At 31.3% G+C, this 17,014-nt stretch overlaps 2 protein-coding genes across 2 annotated transcripts in view; both read left to right on the forward strand.

Moving 5' to 3' along the window:
- LOC111635925 (regulator of G-protein signaling 17-like) overlaps positions 1–15,352 on the forward strand; it is a 35,676-nt gene extending 20,324 nt beyond the window's left edge. Inside the window, exons 3-6 of the mRNA XM_023381066.1 lie at positions 8,960–9,022; positions 9,192–9,253; positions 9,344–9,510; positions 14,490–15,352. Of these exons, the coding sequence (XP_023236834.1) occupies positions 8,960–9,022; positions 9,192–9,253; positions 9,344–9,510; positions 14,490–14,681 (484 nt within the window). The 3' untranslated portion in view covers positions 14,682–15,352. The remainder of the gene's footprint in view (positions 1–8,959; positions 9,023–9,191; positions 9,254–9,343; positions 9,511–14,489) is intronic.
- Positions 11,933–13,561, forward strand: LOC111635926 (KRAB-A domain-containing protein 2-like). The gene has a single exon (XM_023381067.1). The coding sequence runs from the start codon at positions 12,556–12,558 to the stop codon at positions 13,156–13,158; it is 603 nt and encodes a 200-aa protein (XP_023236835.1). The 5' UTR covers positions 11,933–12,555; the 3' UTR covers positions 13,159–13,561.
- Positions 15,353–17,014: the final 1,662 nt, after the last annotated feature.

Below are 17,014 nucleotides of genomic sequence, written 5' to 3' on the forward strand. Positions count from 1 at the left end.
TAGAAATATTTAAAAAAAAAAACGTGGCCAAAAGTCAGTTAACTGAATCTCGTTTCATGCTCCAAACCGATTCTAACAGTTCTTAAAACTCTATGTAATGATTTACTGATTTTTGGGTTACCCTGTATATGTATAAATTTAATTTTATTATTTAATTAACAAATTTATATTGAAATCATAGCGTAGATACAACTAAATCTAAGCTAAATTATTAAAAATTAGTTGTTTAGTTTATAAGCTCTTCAATTGCTAAATTTACCACAGTCAAATATGTATAGGCCTACATATTTACATAAAAGGGCCTCTCGCAATGTAAAATTGCCACTATACAACATTTATGCTTAATTTGCAACTCTGTGGTGGATCCGGGTTCGAATTCGAATCAGGAACTTTAAAAGTTCTTTTGCTGATATATATGTTCAAGTATATGTTACATGGGTCTAAACTTCAATAGCCATCTCCCAACAAAAGTCATCTCTAAATAGCGGCCATTATTTCAGTAACTTTATTAAAACAAGATGCATACAAGCAAATTTTATGTTTCCATCAATGGTCGTCCTGCAGGGATTTGACTAGATATACTGTAATCCACTGTTTTATTAACACAGTAACATTTTTCAGTTTGAATTGGCAAATTCTTCCACAAACATCCAGTGTTGAGTGGTAAAAATCTTTCTTTTTTACTAGAATCTCTGATTTTTCTTCACCACATTAATACTTCTGCTATAAATTCAAGGACTGGCTCCTAAGTTCTGTATAGGTTCCAACAGTTGGCTTTAAAGTTTGTTTGCCTTTAAGGTAATAGACAATTTAAACTGCTAAGATACTTCTGGAGACTCGACAATCGACGTTGGTTCTGTTTGTTGCTTCTTATTTAATCTTGGAACATGAGAGTGATGTGTGATCCTCCATAAGAGGAGTTTTCTTCTCTTTCTCTTCCATCTTCAAATCTCTACTCAAATTTTACTATTTTATAGTTCCTTTACGGAATTTTATATAAGTAGTACAGCTTCATCAAGGTGTAAATCTTGCTGATGGTATGATATGCTAAAAGGATTCGGCAGAAAATTTGGAATTGGCCAGTTTTAATGTTATTTATTACTTCAGTTGCTACCGTTGTATCTCGTAACTGAGAATTTTTTATGCCTTCTTGAAATTCGATTATATTGACACTGGTGACTTTCAGGTTGAAAAGTATTTTTTCGATTTCGAGTGCTTCGCCTCTGGTAATGCTTCAGCTATGGCTTCTTGCAGAATAGCGTGTCGTATGGAGAATTGAGAAAGTTATATACCGATTCAATGCTTTTCAAGCAATTTTTCATAGCTGAAATGTAACTGGCTGAACTTTCAGCAAGATTAAGGTTAAATGGAAGCCATTTTTAATCTCTTTTATCCTATCCAAACGATCCTATCCTCGGTTCGGATTAGTTTTACTCGCGATCCNTAATAATTAACCTGTAAGGAGGATCCGTTTAAAAGTATTCATTGACGTTTTACGAAGGTAGCGCTATATCGAGATTTTGGTTGTAGTAAACAGAAAATTAAACAAAATTATTCGATTGCAAATACTTTTTAAACACTTTCAGCTCTATGGGCACTAAGAAGGCTTTTGTTAGCAAATCCATTATGAGTTTGGCCCACAATGCGGCTGGGTGATGTGGACGGGCCTGACATCTGATATATCCGGGTAGACCACTCCCCGAAAAATTCCTGAAATTTTTCGACCTAGATAAGGTTCGATTCCGGCCCCCCCAGAGCGGTAGATAACTATTCTAACCTCTCGTCCACTCGGCCATTGTCTTCAAGATATTATGAAACCTGTATTTAAATACGTAAGTTCATCCGGTATGCCAGAATATTCTGTAATCCGACATGTTCTGAAAGTAGCCGAAAATTCGGAGGTGTTCAATAATCACCTGGCATGTTAGTTTCTTCCAATGGTAATTTGTTTAAACACGCTATGCTCTAAGATCCATAATCTGTCCATTGTATTGCGGAGAACAAACATTGCTTTGTCGAAGTTAACACATGTTTTATAGTAAGGTATTTTGGGGTGGTGGGATCAAGGATTTCTTACTCAGGAATAGGGGGTTAAGAACGCTCGTTGTCTCGTGTGACGTGATAGACTAATAACGCTAGCAGATTCACTCTCTACACATTTTTTGTCATGGGAGAAAGGCCGTGTGATAGTTTCTCTCTCTTATTTTTTATTAGAATAAGTGCACCACTCCTATGGGCCGTATAGGCTAACACTAAGAATACATAAACCAAAATACATCATACAAAATAAACATAAAATTAGTATTCGGCTAAAAATTTCTAATTTCAGAATAAGTGTATGTTGATCATAAATTGGACAATGATAGATCATATGGTCGACAGTGTCTAGGTTTTCTGTAGAGCAAAAGCAAGAAGCAGCTTCTGCCCGGTTATACATCGGCAGGTAACTTCTAAAATTACCATGCTCAGTAAATAGTTGAACAGTAGCAAACGTTAAATCTCTAAGTGGTGATGACAACCTACATTCAACACTAGGAAAATAAAGTCTTGTTATTCTACAAGTTTTACTACTCAACTACTTTTACTGATTCCACTTTTGCATAGTGTTGTCATGAGTATAATTTTTAAGGCTGATACGTGAGAGAGGGATGCGAGTGTAGTCCAAATCAGTGTCCTTTGCAGCTGACTTAGGCTCATAGTCGGCTTTTTCATTTCCTAGTATGCCAGTATGGCCAGGAACAAATATAAAAGTTATCTTATTTACAAGATTTTTAAATATGGTGCTGGATATATGCGATTTTATTGCTATTGCAATTGGGATTTAATAGAGCTTTTAGGACAGACTGAGAATCACTGTAAATGTTGATATATAGAGTTTTGTTTGGTAGTGAAGTGGCCCACTGAACAGCTTGGTAGTCAGCATCTTCTTCAGCTTGATAGATGGAGGTATATGGGAGGTATCTGTACTTTCTAACATATTTTTGGCAAAATATGTCGGTTTGGAGGAAGATACGGATACTCGAGACGACAAGAAGGGAGCTTTTGGACCAGTCTATGTAGAAATTAATGTCTGCGTGATTATCCATGGAGGAAGCAGATGACACCAAATAACCTTGTTTACTGGATGATGATCAGAGATAGTAGGGTAATTGCAATGTGGTAGCGTATGAACAGCCGTAGATAGGAGTAGAGACCGTTGTTGAGCCTTGACGTTTGTACTTCTGATGTAGTAGTTTAGAACCTTTTTCACAATACATAATGGCAAAGGAAGGAGCTCTGTAGTATCAGAGAGGCATTAGTAAAAACAGTTCTGCAGAACTTTGAAATTCTAATGTCAAACTGCCTTTGAAGAGAGAGTAATTTACTTGCTACTGATTTTTTACAAGTTACATGAACGCAGCCAGAGGCCACGTAAAGTAGCATTGGTTATATTGCACCATTATATAAAGTTTTATAAGCCTTATTATGATTGTGTGCAATAAATGTTAAGATAGAATAGTCATAGACTATATCATTGAATTAAAGAGTACATGTAAACAAATCGAGAGCATACAGCAGAATTCTCAAGTATAAAATGTATAGCAATATCTGCAACGTTCCGATGGTATATAATTTTGCAAAAATTACAACATTATTTAATCCGGCGCCTATGGAACCAGAATAGATGCCGGATTAACGAATTTCTGTTGTAGTTAAGAATTGAACATCATCATTTATGAAATAAGAAATTCATAAAAGAGAAATAATATAATATGCCCAATATTCTTAATGGTAGAATGATTACAATAAGCTTAATTCGTATTGAAAACAATTATTATATCGATTATAAATGAAAATACGTTTGTTTATCGATATTATATATGAATTACTTCACATTATTATATGATATTCCGTAGGGATAAAGTTATGGAATTGTTACCGAATTTTATACACAATTTTGAGTTTTAGAATGTGAAAGTTACATGATTTCGTATGATAGAAATGCAAAAATCATAGCTATACTGAAGCACCTACAGATTCCTCCAGTTCTCCTTTAAGCTCTAAGCTGTATCATTTCAATGTCTTCAAGCCATAGTTGGTGTTTTTTGCTTGTCTTTTATACACTGCACGTTTATTATTTACTTCATAAAAATGGTCTACTTAAAAACAAATCACTTGATTGGTTAATTGATTCCCATCTCCTCCTAGGCCAGAAGTATCGCGTTTTTAGTGGTTCAATTGATGCAAACGAATGGTTATATGCGTATATTTTTATCACATGAATATCCTAGATTTTCTAATGCATTGAGGTCTGGGAGGCATGCTGGCCAGACCTTAATGACTTGCATTATCTCGTTGAAATGTAAAGGGGATATGCTGGTTTTGCTGAAGAAATGACAGGAGATGATTGACAGGGGTCGATTAATAATCTTTATTGTTGATGAAATAAAAGTTAAAGGCAATTTTCCAGCAGCGCTAAATTCCTCCAAACCATCACATTACCTCCATAAAGTTACTCTTAGAAAAACACGAGATTAATTTCTTAAATTACTCCAATACCCATTCCATTTGTTTATGCATTAACATAACATAATATGAATGTTAATATTATAAAGCATTAATATTAACATAGTATTAAATCTAATAATAATAATCTGGCGTTGTTTCCAAGTCAACTGAATCTATCCATTCCCGTCCATCTACCATTTTTCTTTTTAAACAGCTTACTCCGCCTTCTTCCATACATTCTCCATCTGCTATATACGGTAATTTATCTTATGAATTCTCTTCGATCATTTACTTCTATCACTTTCAATTCGAATATTCTTTTTAATAGCCTCTCCTCCGTCATCTTCATCACGAGCTCATGCCATTTAATCTTCTCATTTGTAATCCTCTTTTACTTCTATTCCCTTCTTACTTCACTCTTTATTCGATCCCATAATGTTTTATCTATTGTACTCCACAAGAATTTCATCTGGCTTTTCAGAATTTTAGAGTTGTTCTTTCTTCTTAAAGTTGACTTCTCCGATCCATAAGACATTAGTGAGACACAATATGAACTAAATAATGCTCTCTTAACCTTTCTTAGCACTTCCTTACTTCATATTCGATGATATAAAAGGCCTCTGTGCGTTATCTCGTCTCTCACTCGTTCATTCACTGTTACTACACTCCCCAGATACCTTAAGAAATCAATCGTTTTAAATTCCTTGCTTTCCATGACAACTGTTCCGTCTTTTCAATCTCTTCTTGTCATTACAAGCGGCTCACTCTTCTTTACGCTGAGTTATAGTAATCTGAGGAAGCAGTGAAGAGGAAGTACACGAACAAGTGAACGAGTGAAGTAAGCAAGTAATGTTACTTTCTTACGTCCTCTTCATTCGAAACATTCCATGATTTTCTACAAATATGCTTGCATTGCGGTATCATCTTACCCAATTTTTCTACTAATATCTTCTTCAAATATTCTGTTCATCTCTAGTCTCAGCATAATTTCTCGTTTCTCTTCATTCTTAATCCCAAACCGTTCTGATTCCAATCGGAGTTCTTACACAATTTTTATTCCTTATACTTCATTCTCTCTACCAGACTTTTCTTCACTTTTTTCTTCTTCACCGTCATCACATTTTTCTGTTTACTCTGTGAAATGTCACCTCTACTTGCAAGAATCTTCCTGCCAAATTTGTATTTGCAAACAAATCAGCTGTTGGCCTTCTTGTTTGAAGCCATTTTGCTCCTCTTTCAATTCTTCCTCGATCATTCACTCCAGCACTTTCTCGTATATCTAAAAAGACTTGATCTTCTAATATAATACTCAAACACACTACTCCACTCCACTAATAATAATAATAATAATAATGTATTTTTCCGACTGTACACTCATTCATTTATTCAGATTTTTATTAGTAATGAAGGAATACACAACATAAAACTGCATAAATTAAAAAAAACCCTTTGTTTAATATGTCAATTAATACTTAAATATGAAGACAAACGATATAATTTTAAATCGCATACGAAAAATACGGATAAGTTCGGACCGAAACCAAACCTGGAACCTTATTATTGTACTCAATCATTAGAGAGGTTGCGGCCGAAGTTTTCATCTCTCAAACGTGAACGTCGAACGTCGAGCGCCGCAATCTTGTAAGCGGCGCTCGACGTTCGACGTTCACGTTTGAGAGATGAAAACTTCGGCCGCAACCTCTCTATTATCGATTTTTTTATATTGATCGCGTGGGATATAATCCGCGAAACGATCAATAAAAAAAAGGAATCAACTTATGGCTGACACACAATTAACTGTTATATTAAAAAAAGAAGAATTATAGTTCTATCAAAACACATTAAAATTAAATCGATCCCTTATTTTAAACGTTTATACAAACAAAGAATATAAAACATACAAAGAAAAATAAAACTTTTAATATCATATGTACAGTACAACTTTATATTCAATTAATATGGAATTTTGAAGAGAAAATAAATTATTTTTTTTACGAAAAGAAGTGTAAAAGTAATTTATTTTCTTTGTATTAATAGTAAAAAGACGAAATTAAAAGAAACTGTTACGCTTTCATTAATGTCAGATATCAACGCTTGTATTGACAGTGTGTTGGCTTCACAAATAATTAATAATTGCTGTCAATTAACTTGGTATAATGAAAGTAATACCAATAAAAGCTAGTTGATATTTTTATTTCTTTATAACATTTATTAAAATCAAGTTTTAACACTTAATTATTTATTTTTAAATCCTTGTTTTAAGATTCTTTTTTTATTTGTCTCTTAAATTTAATTCGAATGTAATTCAAAGGGTATAAAATTACTTTTCTTTACGATAGAGGAAGGTAATTTTATGCTTTTTGAATTACATTACCTTTCTCTGACGTAAAATTTTGTAATAAATAAGTATTATTATTACTGTATTCTTTACTTCGCACTTAGTGTCATTTCAGCATCATCGAAGAGTTTATAAATTAAAAAAATAATAATAATAATTATAAATCCTCTTAATAAATATTTTATTATATTTAAAATAGTTACTTAATGTAATGTATTATAAAGGGTGGACAAAAAGTCAGTTAACCAAAGTGTAGAAGCGATTAAAACTGGTTTAGAACGTTGTATGTTGTTGCTTTATTGGAAACGATACAATCACGAATTCTTAAAATGATAATAAAATTTATCTCGTTAACTAACTTATGGACCACCCTTTATTAAAATTTTAATATGTTTCATTAAAGGTTTTTTTTTAATTCAAGAATTTATTTTAATCAATAAATAAATGTAAAGAAGACCTGAGAGAAAAGGACCTGAATTAACCACGAATGTGGTCCTCACCCATTCCAAGAGCCTTAAAAATAAATTTAGAATACATTTTTAAAAAGAATAATACGAATTTTTAGGGCCCCTATACGTTAGGGCCTGCGCTAAATGTGTCCTGTTGATTCCTCTCTATCTGTACTGTACTGTACCTGCCAGTAGTTTACTAATAATTCATTTTATTATTATTAATTTAAAGATAAACAGTTTAAACGGTTTATAAATATAATTTATTTAAATAAAAAAATTTTATTTTATATAATTTTTTTTTAATATAACGTTAATAAAAACACATTAAATCTAAAAAAGAAATCATAAATCAAACAGCTTAGTGGTGCGTATAATAGTTGATATGCATGAACAAATTGTGATATAAACTTACCGTTCAATAATTTATTTCATGAAAACAATTTAAATAATGGAACAATCAACATTCTATCATCTTAAAATAGCAATTTTATAAGTACTTTTGTAGTTTTGTTTGATATTAAACGTAAAATAATTCAGTGTAATAGCACTATCAGGAATCTAAAACGTATGCATTTAGCTTACTTTATCATCTTCCAGAAAGAAATAATAATCATGCAAATGTGTTTGTTTAAATCGTCAAAATAATTCATAGATGATTACATAAATTGCTTCGATAATACTTAAATTATCATCCTGACAGATAGCGTTAAATAAATGGTTATGATCTCTTATACGTTCAAGATTACTTTACTACTAAAAAAAATGATAATAAATAAAATAAAAGCTGTAAACATTGTTCTGGACTTTCAGGGCATTCTTAATTTCTTTTTTTTTCGTCCCTAATGGTTGTTATCATTACCTTCAAGTCTTCAGATTGATTCGGAAGATATTAAGTAGATGGGAGGGCTATATCTCCCGAACCAATGATTCGATTTTCATGAAAATTTATAGAAAAATTCTCACCTAATACACTAACTTTTCATCAAAAATTCAGAAAATTTCGATAAAAGGTACAGAAGTTATTAAGCTTCGAATTGGGCGATTCCGATTTACGCAGGTTTTGCTGTATTTAATAACCGAGAAATTAATAACGTAATAATATTAAATATTACACTTTAAACTGAATTTAAGATATTATTTAAAAAAAAGTATATCAGTATTTGGTAGAATAATTTATCAAGCTTTAAAATAAATTGACACGGAAGTAGAATTTATATGTGAGAGATTCATTTATTTTTAATCTTTTATAAGAATATTCGAAGCAAATATGTGTATTGTCGAAGATGGTAAAAGAGATTTTAAGCGCGTCATTTTACGTTGGAAATCCCTTTATTGAGAAAATTCGATCGAAATGTCCTCACTGTTGCCATTTTAGTTGAATTCGTTTGGGTCATCTGGGAACCTGTGCACACTTTTAACAACATTTTCTACCTTATTCGATTATCTATAACACAATATAAACAAAAAGATAAAATAATTACACATTCACAAATCTCCTCTTCCTTTCATTTGCATCCTTTTCCAACGTTCTAATGAATCATCATCTAATTAAAATCATATTAGTTTTCTTAATAATTTGATCTAATTTTCTCTCTTTCGGCTTAGATTAATCTAAAAGTATCAACTTAATTAAATAATTATTCCCCTAATTAGTATCTTAAGTATGAAATTTTTCTTATAGTTTCTCTCACGTCCCTCGGCAACCGCAGATCTCGTCGTCGAATGATAAAAACGTTGACACCATGTAAGTAAAATAATACGTTTACGTAAAAAGGGTGGCCCAAAATTTGCTTTACCGTCTTTTGTTATTTCGGATAATCTTTTTGGACCACCCCGTATTTAAAATATTTATTTATTTATTTTATTATGTTTAATTATCATTTTTTTTCCTTCTTTTTCTTCTTTCGTATCAGTCCAACCCGAGAAGAAATCGTTTCTTGGGGAGAATCATTTGACAATCTCTTAAAAAGTCCAAGTAAGTTTTTGGTGACGTTTGAATATTTTAATTTAAAAAATAATAATAAATAATAATAATAATGATTAATTAACGTATTTTCTTAAATAGAAGGTCGAAAATTATTTCACGATTTTTTAAAATACGAATATAGCGAAGAAAATCTTTTATTTTGGGTGGCTTGCGAGGAATTAAAGAAAGAAACTGATCCAGACATCATCGAAGAAAAAGCAAGGATAATCTACGAAGATTTTATATCAATATTATCACCTAAAGAAGTAAGAAAATTATCGATTTTTTTTTATTCTTATAGTTTAAAATTTTGATTTTTTCTTTATTAATTATTTCATTTACAATTGTCTCTTTAAGTTATGACAATGAAATTTTCAAATTGTTCTTTGATTTTTCTTTACCATTAAATATGAATTAGCGTATAATAAGTAGATTTTAATTGTGATTTAATGAAGGTGTACAGGACTAGAAATATTTTTTTTAAAAAAAAACGTGGCCAAAAGTCAGTTAACTGAATCTCGTTTCATGCTCCAAACCGATTCTAACAGTTCTTAAAACTCTATGTAATGATTTACTGATTTTTGGGTTACCCTGTATATGTATAAATTTAATTTTATTATTTAATTAACAAATTTATATTGAAATCATAGCGTAGATACAACTAAATCTAAGCTAAATTATTAAAAATTAGTTGTTTAGTTTATAAGCTCTTCAATTGCTAAATTTACCACAGTCAAATATGTATAGGCCTACATATTTACATAAAAGGGCCTCTCGCAATGTAAAATTGCCACTATACAACATTTATGCTTAATTTGCAACTCTGTGGTGGATCCGGGTTCGAATTCGAATCAGGAACTTTAAAAGTTCTTTTGCTGATATATATGTTCAAGTATATGTTACATGGGTCTAAACTTCAATAGCCATCTCCCAACAAAAGTCATCTCTAAATAGCGGCCATTATTTCAGTAACTTTATTAAAACAAGATGCATACAAGCAAATTTTATGTTTCCATCAATGGTCGTCCTGCAGGGATTTGACTAGATATACTGTAATCCACTGTTTTATTAACACAGTAACATTTTTCAGTTTGAATTGGCAAATTCTTCCACAAACATCCAGTGTTGAGTGGTAAAAATCTTTCTTTTTTACTAGAATCTCTGATTTTTCTTCACCACATTAATACTTCTGCTATAAATTCAAGGACTGGCTCCTAAGTTCTGTATAGGTTCCAACAGTTGGCTTTAAAGTTTGTTTGCCTTTAAGGTAATAGACAATTTAAACTGCTAAGATACTTCTGGAGACTCGACAATCGACGTTGGTTCTGTTTGTTGCTTCTTATTTAATCTTGGAACATGAGAGTGATGTGTGATCCTCCATAAGAGGAGTTTTCTTCTCTTTCTCTTCCATCTTCAAATCTCTACTCAAATTTTACTATTTTATAGTTCCTTTACGGAATTTTATATAAGTAGTACAGCTTCATCAAGGTGTAAATCTTGCTGATGGTATGATATGCTAAAAGGATTCGGCAGAAAATTTGGAATTGGCCAGTTTTAATGTTATTTATTACTTCAGTTGCTACCGTTGTATCTCGTAACTGAGAATTTTTTATGCCTTCTTGAAATTCGATTATATTGACACTGGTGACTTTCAGGTTGAAAAGTATTTTTTCGATTTCGAGTGCTTCGCCTCTGGTAATGCTTCAGCTATAGCTTCTTGCAGAATAGCGTGTCGTATGGAGAATTGAGAAAGTTATATACCGATTCAATGCTTTTCAAGCAATTTTTCATAGCTGAAATGTAACTGGCTGAACTTTCAGCAAGATTAAGGTTAAATGGAAGCCATTATTAATCTTTTTTATCCTATCCAAACGATCCTATCCTCGGCTCGGATTAGTTTTACTCGCCATCCAGTTGATCCAAGATGCCGTTTGTATACACGAATAGAGATTTGTATCACGATTTTTGAGTTTACTCTTATTTAAAAAATATATTTGTTTCTATATGAATATATAATATTTCCCATAAACATCTTTGATGAAATCATACAATTTCTATACTAATTTTGCCTTCGTATATAATGCAATTGTCATAAAATGGATTTGTAGAATTAAAATCTTATATGATTTATTAATTAATTAAATTTTTAATTTATAATAACTTTTTAAAATAATATTCTTTATTATAATAAAAAATGATTGAATTTGTTAAAATTTTATGAGGTTTTCAGAGGCGGATTAAAGGAAATATTCAGGTTTCATTTAATAGATTTGTACGTTTAGTGGAATTAATTCAATACGTTGAATGTGTCATTGTAACTTCATTCATTATGAACTGAATGTCGAAAAGTATTAGGAATGATAAGAAATATTGAAAAACTCATAAATATTTTCGTCAGATTCGAACACAGTTCTATAAGTTGACAGGAGAGATTAAAGGGTAAATAAAACGCTTTAACTTAACTAATAATAATTAGTAAGATAGATAGGACAAGATATACTAAATAAATAAGGCCTTCACTCTATGAGAGGGATCGCTCAATCTTTGAAAAAATTAATATGTATTTTATCATCTCAATTATATATATATATGTTACAGTGAAAGACCGAAATTAGTGAATGTCGACACATACAAAATATGTTGGTGAAAGACCGAATATTTGGTTATATTATTAAACATTCGAACAATCGCCGGTGTATGTCGACAAGCACGGATAAGCTTTGGTGGAAGTCGAAACGACACCCGAGAAGCCGGTGTCAACAGAAAGGCGACAGCCTGTCGCCAAATTCTTTGTTCTGTCGCAATTGAAATGACGTGGTATCTATTTGTTATACTCTGGAACACTGCTGTTTGTCAGTCTTATGCAAGGTTTTCTGCTGTGTGCAATGTTTTCTTGAATTTTATTTTTTTATCCAATACCCTAGTTTATATTGAATGGATACTGCAGTGAACCAAGAACTTTTTTTGAAACGTTACGTGCATTAATTGCAAGTAAACGAGAAGACAATTGTTTTTATTTTTCTCAAGAAAAGTACTCTAAAATACTTTCTGAAGTGATTTCTGCTAAAACTAAGTGCAGCACACCTTTGGATTACAGACGATTAAAACGTTTTGACGTTTTAAAAATTAATGATGAAGAGAAATTAATTGTACCATTCTAACCAGGAGAAACGAATATACAGTATTATGTTACCAATGATAAATTGTTCAGTATACTATCTGAAACTCGCAGCAGAGCAGGCCATGGAGGAAGAACACGTACGCTTAAAGAATTGCAACTTAAATACAAAAATATTACACATGAAGTTGTAATGTTGTATTTAAATTTATGCAAACAATGTCAAATGAAACATAGTGCACCTCAAAACGGTATTGTTGTGAAACCAATGGTCAGTTTGGAGTTAAACTCAAAATGTCAAGTCGATCTTATAGACCTGAAGTCACACAAGTATGGCGAATATAAGTTCATAATGGTGTATCAAGATCATTTAACGAAATTTGTCCAGCTATTACCTTTGAAAACTAAGACAGCTGAAGAAGTAGCAAATCACTTTCTTCAAATATTTTTAACATTTGGTGCCCCAGCTATATTGCATTCAGATAATGGTAGGGAATTCTGTAATCGAGTCATATCCAAACTATGCACTATGTGGAAAGATGTTAAGATAGTTCATGGAAATCCTCGTCATAGTCAAACACAAGACTCAGTTGAAAGGGTCAATCAGGATATACAAAATATGTTAACTGCATGGATGAACGATAACAATACAAATAAATGGTCAGATGGTTTGCCCTTTGTACAATTTGCCAAGAATACTACATATCACGAAGGAATATGCCAAAGTCCGTATGAAGCCATGTTTGGCGTTAAACCAAAAAGAGGCATAGCATCGTCATCTTTGCCTGGCGAATAAATTGCAAATATTGAAAACGAAGAACAGCTCGAAGAAATTGTTAATACTTTTGAAGGAAATTTGAGCAGTGGCCATAACGAATACTATATTCCAAAGGAAAATACTGAAGAGGAACTGCAACCCACCACGTCTTTTTGTCAAGCCCTGACTGAACAACACGAATTTATTACTATAAAAAGAGCGGCCGCGAAAGAGAATCTTCTACTACAAGCAACGACAATGTTACAAAGGACAAAAAGAAAATTTCCTCCTGCTCAAATTGGTGATACCGAACGAATACAAGTCCCTAATGTCGACCGTGTCCGTACAGATGCCCAAAATGTGTTGGCGGTTGTTGTTGGAATAGAAGATTCCGACTTTTATAAATTAGCAAACAAAAAAGGTACCCTCAAGCAGCTTTATACCCGTAATCAGTTCGTAATTTGTAAAGAAAAGTTATTTTCCATAGATGAGATTTCTTCTCAAGAAATATCGCCGAGAAAAGAGGCTGCAGATAATTTGAAAAGTGAAGGGCAAGACTATACACGCTGTCATTGCAAAAAGAAGTGTGTTCCACGAATAAATACAGTTGTAAAAGCAAGGGACTCTTGTGAAATTCAAAGTGTCATAACAGTTTAAGTTGTTGTAATAAATAAAAGATTGTATAATATTAATCACATAATTTATGTGTAAGTTTATTATTGTATTATTTTCTTTAATGATTTAGAATGTACTGTTTGTTTTAGGTTCAACAATTTATTTACATGCGCTGTTACTTAAGCTTTCTCTTATTTTGACATATTAAAATGTTGCATTTTTGTCTTAACGTAATAAAAATATTTTTATTCAACATTCACCATCAGTGCATGCTGAATGCCGACATTTGTCGGTGTGAGAAATAATGATATTTAGCAAATATTTCGTACATACACGAAAGAACTGTGTGAATGCTGACATTCACCGGAGAATCTCGACATTTGCCAGATATCTGTCTTTCACAGTAACATATATATACAAATAAGACTTGATTTCATGTAATATCTATTGAAATCTCTAACTATATTACACTTAATTACATTTAATATACAGTAAAATTTCGTCAATCCTGCACCTATGTGACCAGAATAATGTTGAATTACTAGATATACCGGCTTCTTGGGTGTCGAATTAATGTATACCTTTTAAAATTCATTAATAAAGTCCTATATCATAGCTTAGAATCATAAATACATACTTAATACATACAAAAGTTCAATCGTTTCCTCGAATCTCTAATAGTCCAATCCGCCTCTGATAGTAATATTAAATAACGTTTTATAACAATATTACGTTTGTTTTTTTTTTCTTTTTAGGTAAGTCTTGATTCACGAGTAAGAGAAAAAGTCAATAGGAATATGATCGAGCCATCTCTTACAACTTTTGATGAAGCACAGATGCAAATTTATACTTTGATGCACCGAGATTCTTATCCACGTTTCCTCAATAGTAAACTGTACAGAAGTTTAATCGAAACCAATTCTAATGAAGAAGACAGTGTTACATAGCATATTAAGAATTCTTAAATAAAATAAAGCACAGCTGTGATTCAAAACTAATTCCAAAAACAGGAAGCTCAACAAAGTATGAAGCTCAAATCAACAAGAAAATGAGGAAAATAGTAGTATTATATTCATCGGTCGTTTGCAATAAATTTCAAATCTGTAATAAACGCCAAGTGGTGAACAAAACTTGAAAGAAAAAACAAAATAAAAATGAAACTAACTTGTACAGGGTATTTACAACATTGAGATGCAGGAGACATATTTTAAAATTTGTTGTTGTTATGTTGTGGATGTTTTATCTAAATCAATGTTTACTTGATCAAGATTCATTCGTTGAGTAAAATTATTTAAGTGTTTCTTCCGTATTCTATAGACGGCGTGATCATTATTATTAATAATATTATTATTAATCATCCAGAAAAGAAACTGGTAAAAGAAGAAAATAAAAATTCAGGATTAAAACGCGTTATTTAATTTGTTTAAAATTATTAGTTTGATATAAATATTGTTGTTTAATATTCCAACCGTCCCCTAATTAAATTAAAGAGGGATTATAAGAATAAATTTTTTCAATGGAAGAAATTGTTGTTGTTGTGGTTGGAAAAGCCTTTGAAATGTTGAATTTGTGGTTATTTGGAAAAGAAAGGGATGTAAATAAAATTATATCAATATTTCGTTTTTTCTTTTAATTTAATAATCAGTATCTTTATTTACATTACGTATTTCAATATATTAAGAGCCGTAATTCCTCGAAAAAAAAAGTAGAAGTAAAACCTTTGTATAACCCGCACTTCAATGGCTTTTTAAATACAGATTATCTTCAGGTTATCTGTCGAAAATTATTGTAATTTATTAAAATATTCAGTTAAATAGTTAGAAATTCGCTTTATAAAAGATTCGATTCTGATAAATTGTTTTAAATAACAATATTAAAATGATGGAGTAAGCATGAAATAAATTAAATAAAAGACTTTCAAAAATCATGGTAAGAAAATTAACTAATTAATTATATTTCGAGTTTTATTTGTGTATAATTTTTACAAGCGTCTAGCTGCAGATGAACATTGGCTGCGATTGACTGTAGTGCTTCTAGTAAAACGTTTTGCAATTTATTGTGACATTGTGGCAATGCCAGGCTAAAATTTTTTAAAATCTCGATGTAATTGATTTTAGTAGTGTCTTGTTAAATTTTTTTTCTTCAATTTAATTCTTTTTAAACTTCTGAAAGGTGTTAGATATATGACCGGCACGATTCTATTGTTAAAGGTAAAGTATGATGTACAGAGGCAAGCCACTACTAATTTGAGGTGGAGAGCATATATTTTTAATTAAAAATACGATTAAAACTTGCAGCTCAGCATTGTGACGATGTCACAATAAATAATTGCTCGTTATACATGTAAATGTATTTAATTACATGTTTAATTGAAGTAAAGGAAGACAAAGTAATGATTATACATCTCCGTAAATAAAGTTTACTTGAAGAAAGTAGTTTTTTTTTATCATCTCATTTCTTTCAATTGTAAAGTGAATATATATAATCAAGGTATAACTTTTTATAAGTTTAAATGTGAATTATTATAGCATAAATTGTGATTTGAATATGACAAAACATAGCTTCTTTCCTAATTGTTTTTTGTTAACACGTGTTTGTTCTTACTTCACTCGATATATTTCCCTACAGGCACTAAGATCGGTCGCAGCCAATGTTCGTACTGCAGCTAGACGATTGTCTAAGATTTCTATATCTTAAAAGACGGACGAACAAGGCGACTATAGGGTCAATAATCATGAAAATTCAAAGATCTTAACGCTTAAAAAGTTTCTTACTATATGGTCATTCTGCCAATGAGATGGTTAAAACTTCAGGAAAGATAGGGCTAAGTATGAGTGCAGTACTGGTCATATCTTATACATTCTGTCATTCTAGACTATCTAACCCGGTCGGTAAGTAGGGGAGATCCTTCTACTTTGGGACACTTTTCTTTAAACCTTCATAATTTAAGTTCAAATTGATCTTTAGCTATGACTATTGACTATTTCTATTAGTAATTGATAACATCACTATATATGATGCAACTCTTGACCCTATGCTATTTTATTTATGAGAAAGTCACAGAAGTTTCATCCTCAGAGCTACTAACTTCAATTTTTTTCTTCTTAAAAACTCGCTTTTTAACAGATTTAGCATTTTTATTCACTTCATTCTTTTTCTTCACGGCCAACAGAAACATAATAACAAAAGTAAACATAATAATATTAAATAAATAGTTGAGAAAAGCAATGCCTTGTACCTTGGGACTGTCTCAAGGTACAAAAAATTCACTGTCCCAAGG

Source organism: Centruroides sculpturatus, unplaced genomic scaffold (assembly GCF_000671375.1).
Source record: "Centruroides sculpturatus isolate CEXI.00-Female unplaced genomic scaffold, Cexi_2.0 scaffold1063, whole genome shotgun sequence".
NCBI classification, from domain to species: domain Eukaryota; kingdom Metazoa; phylum Arthropoda; class Arachnida; order Scorpiones; family Buthidae; genus Centruroides; species Centruroides sculpturatus.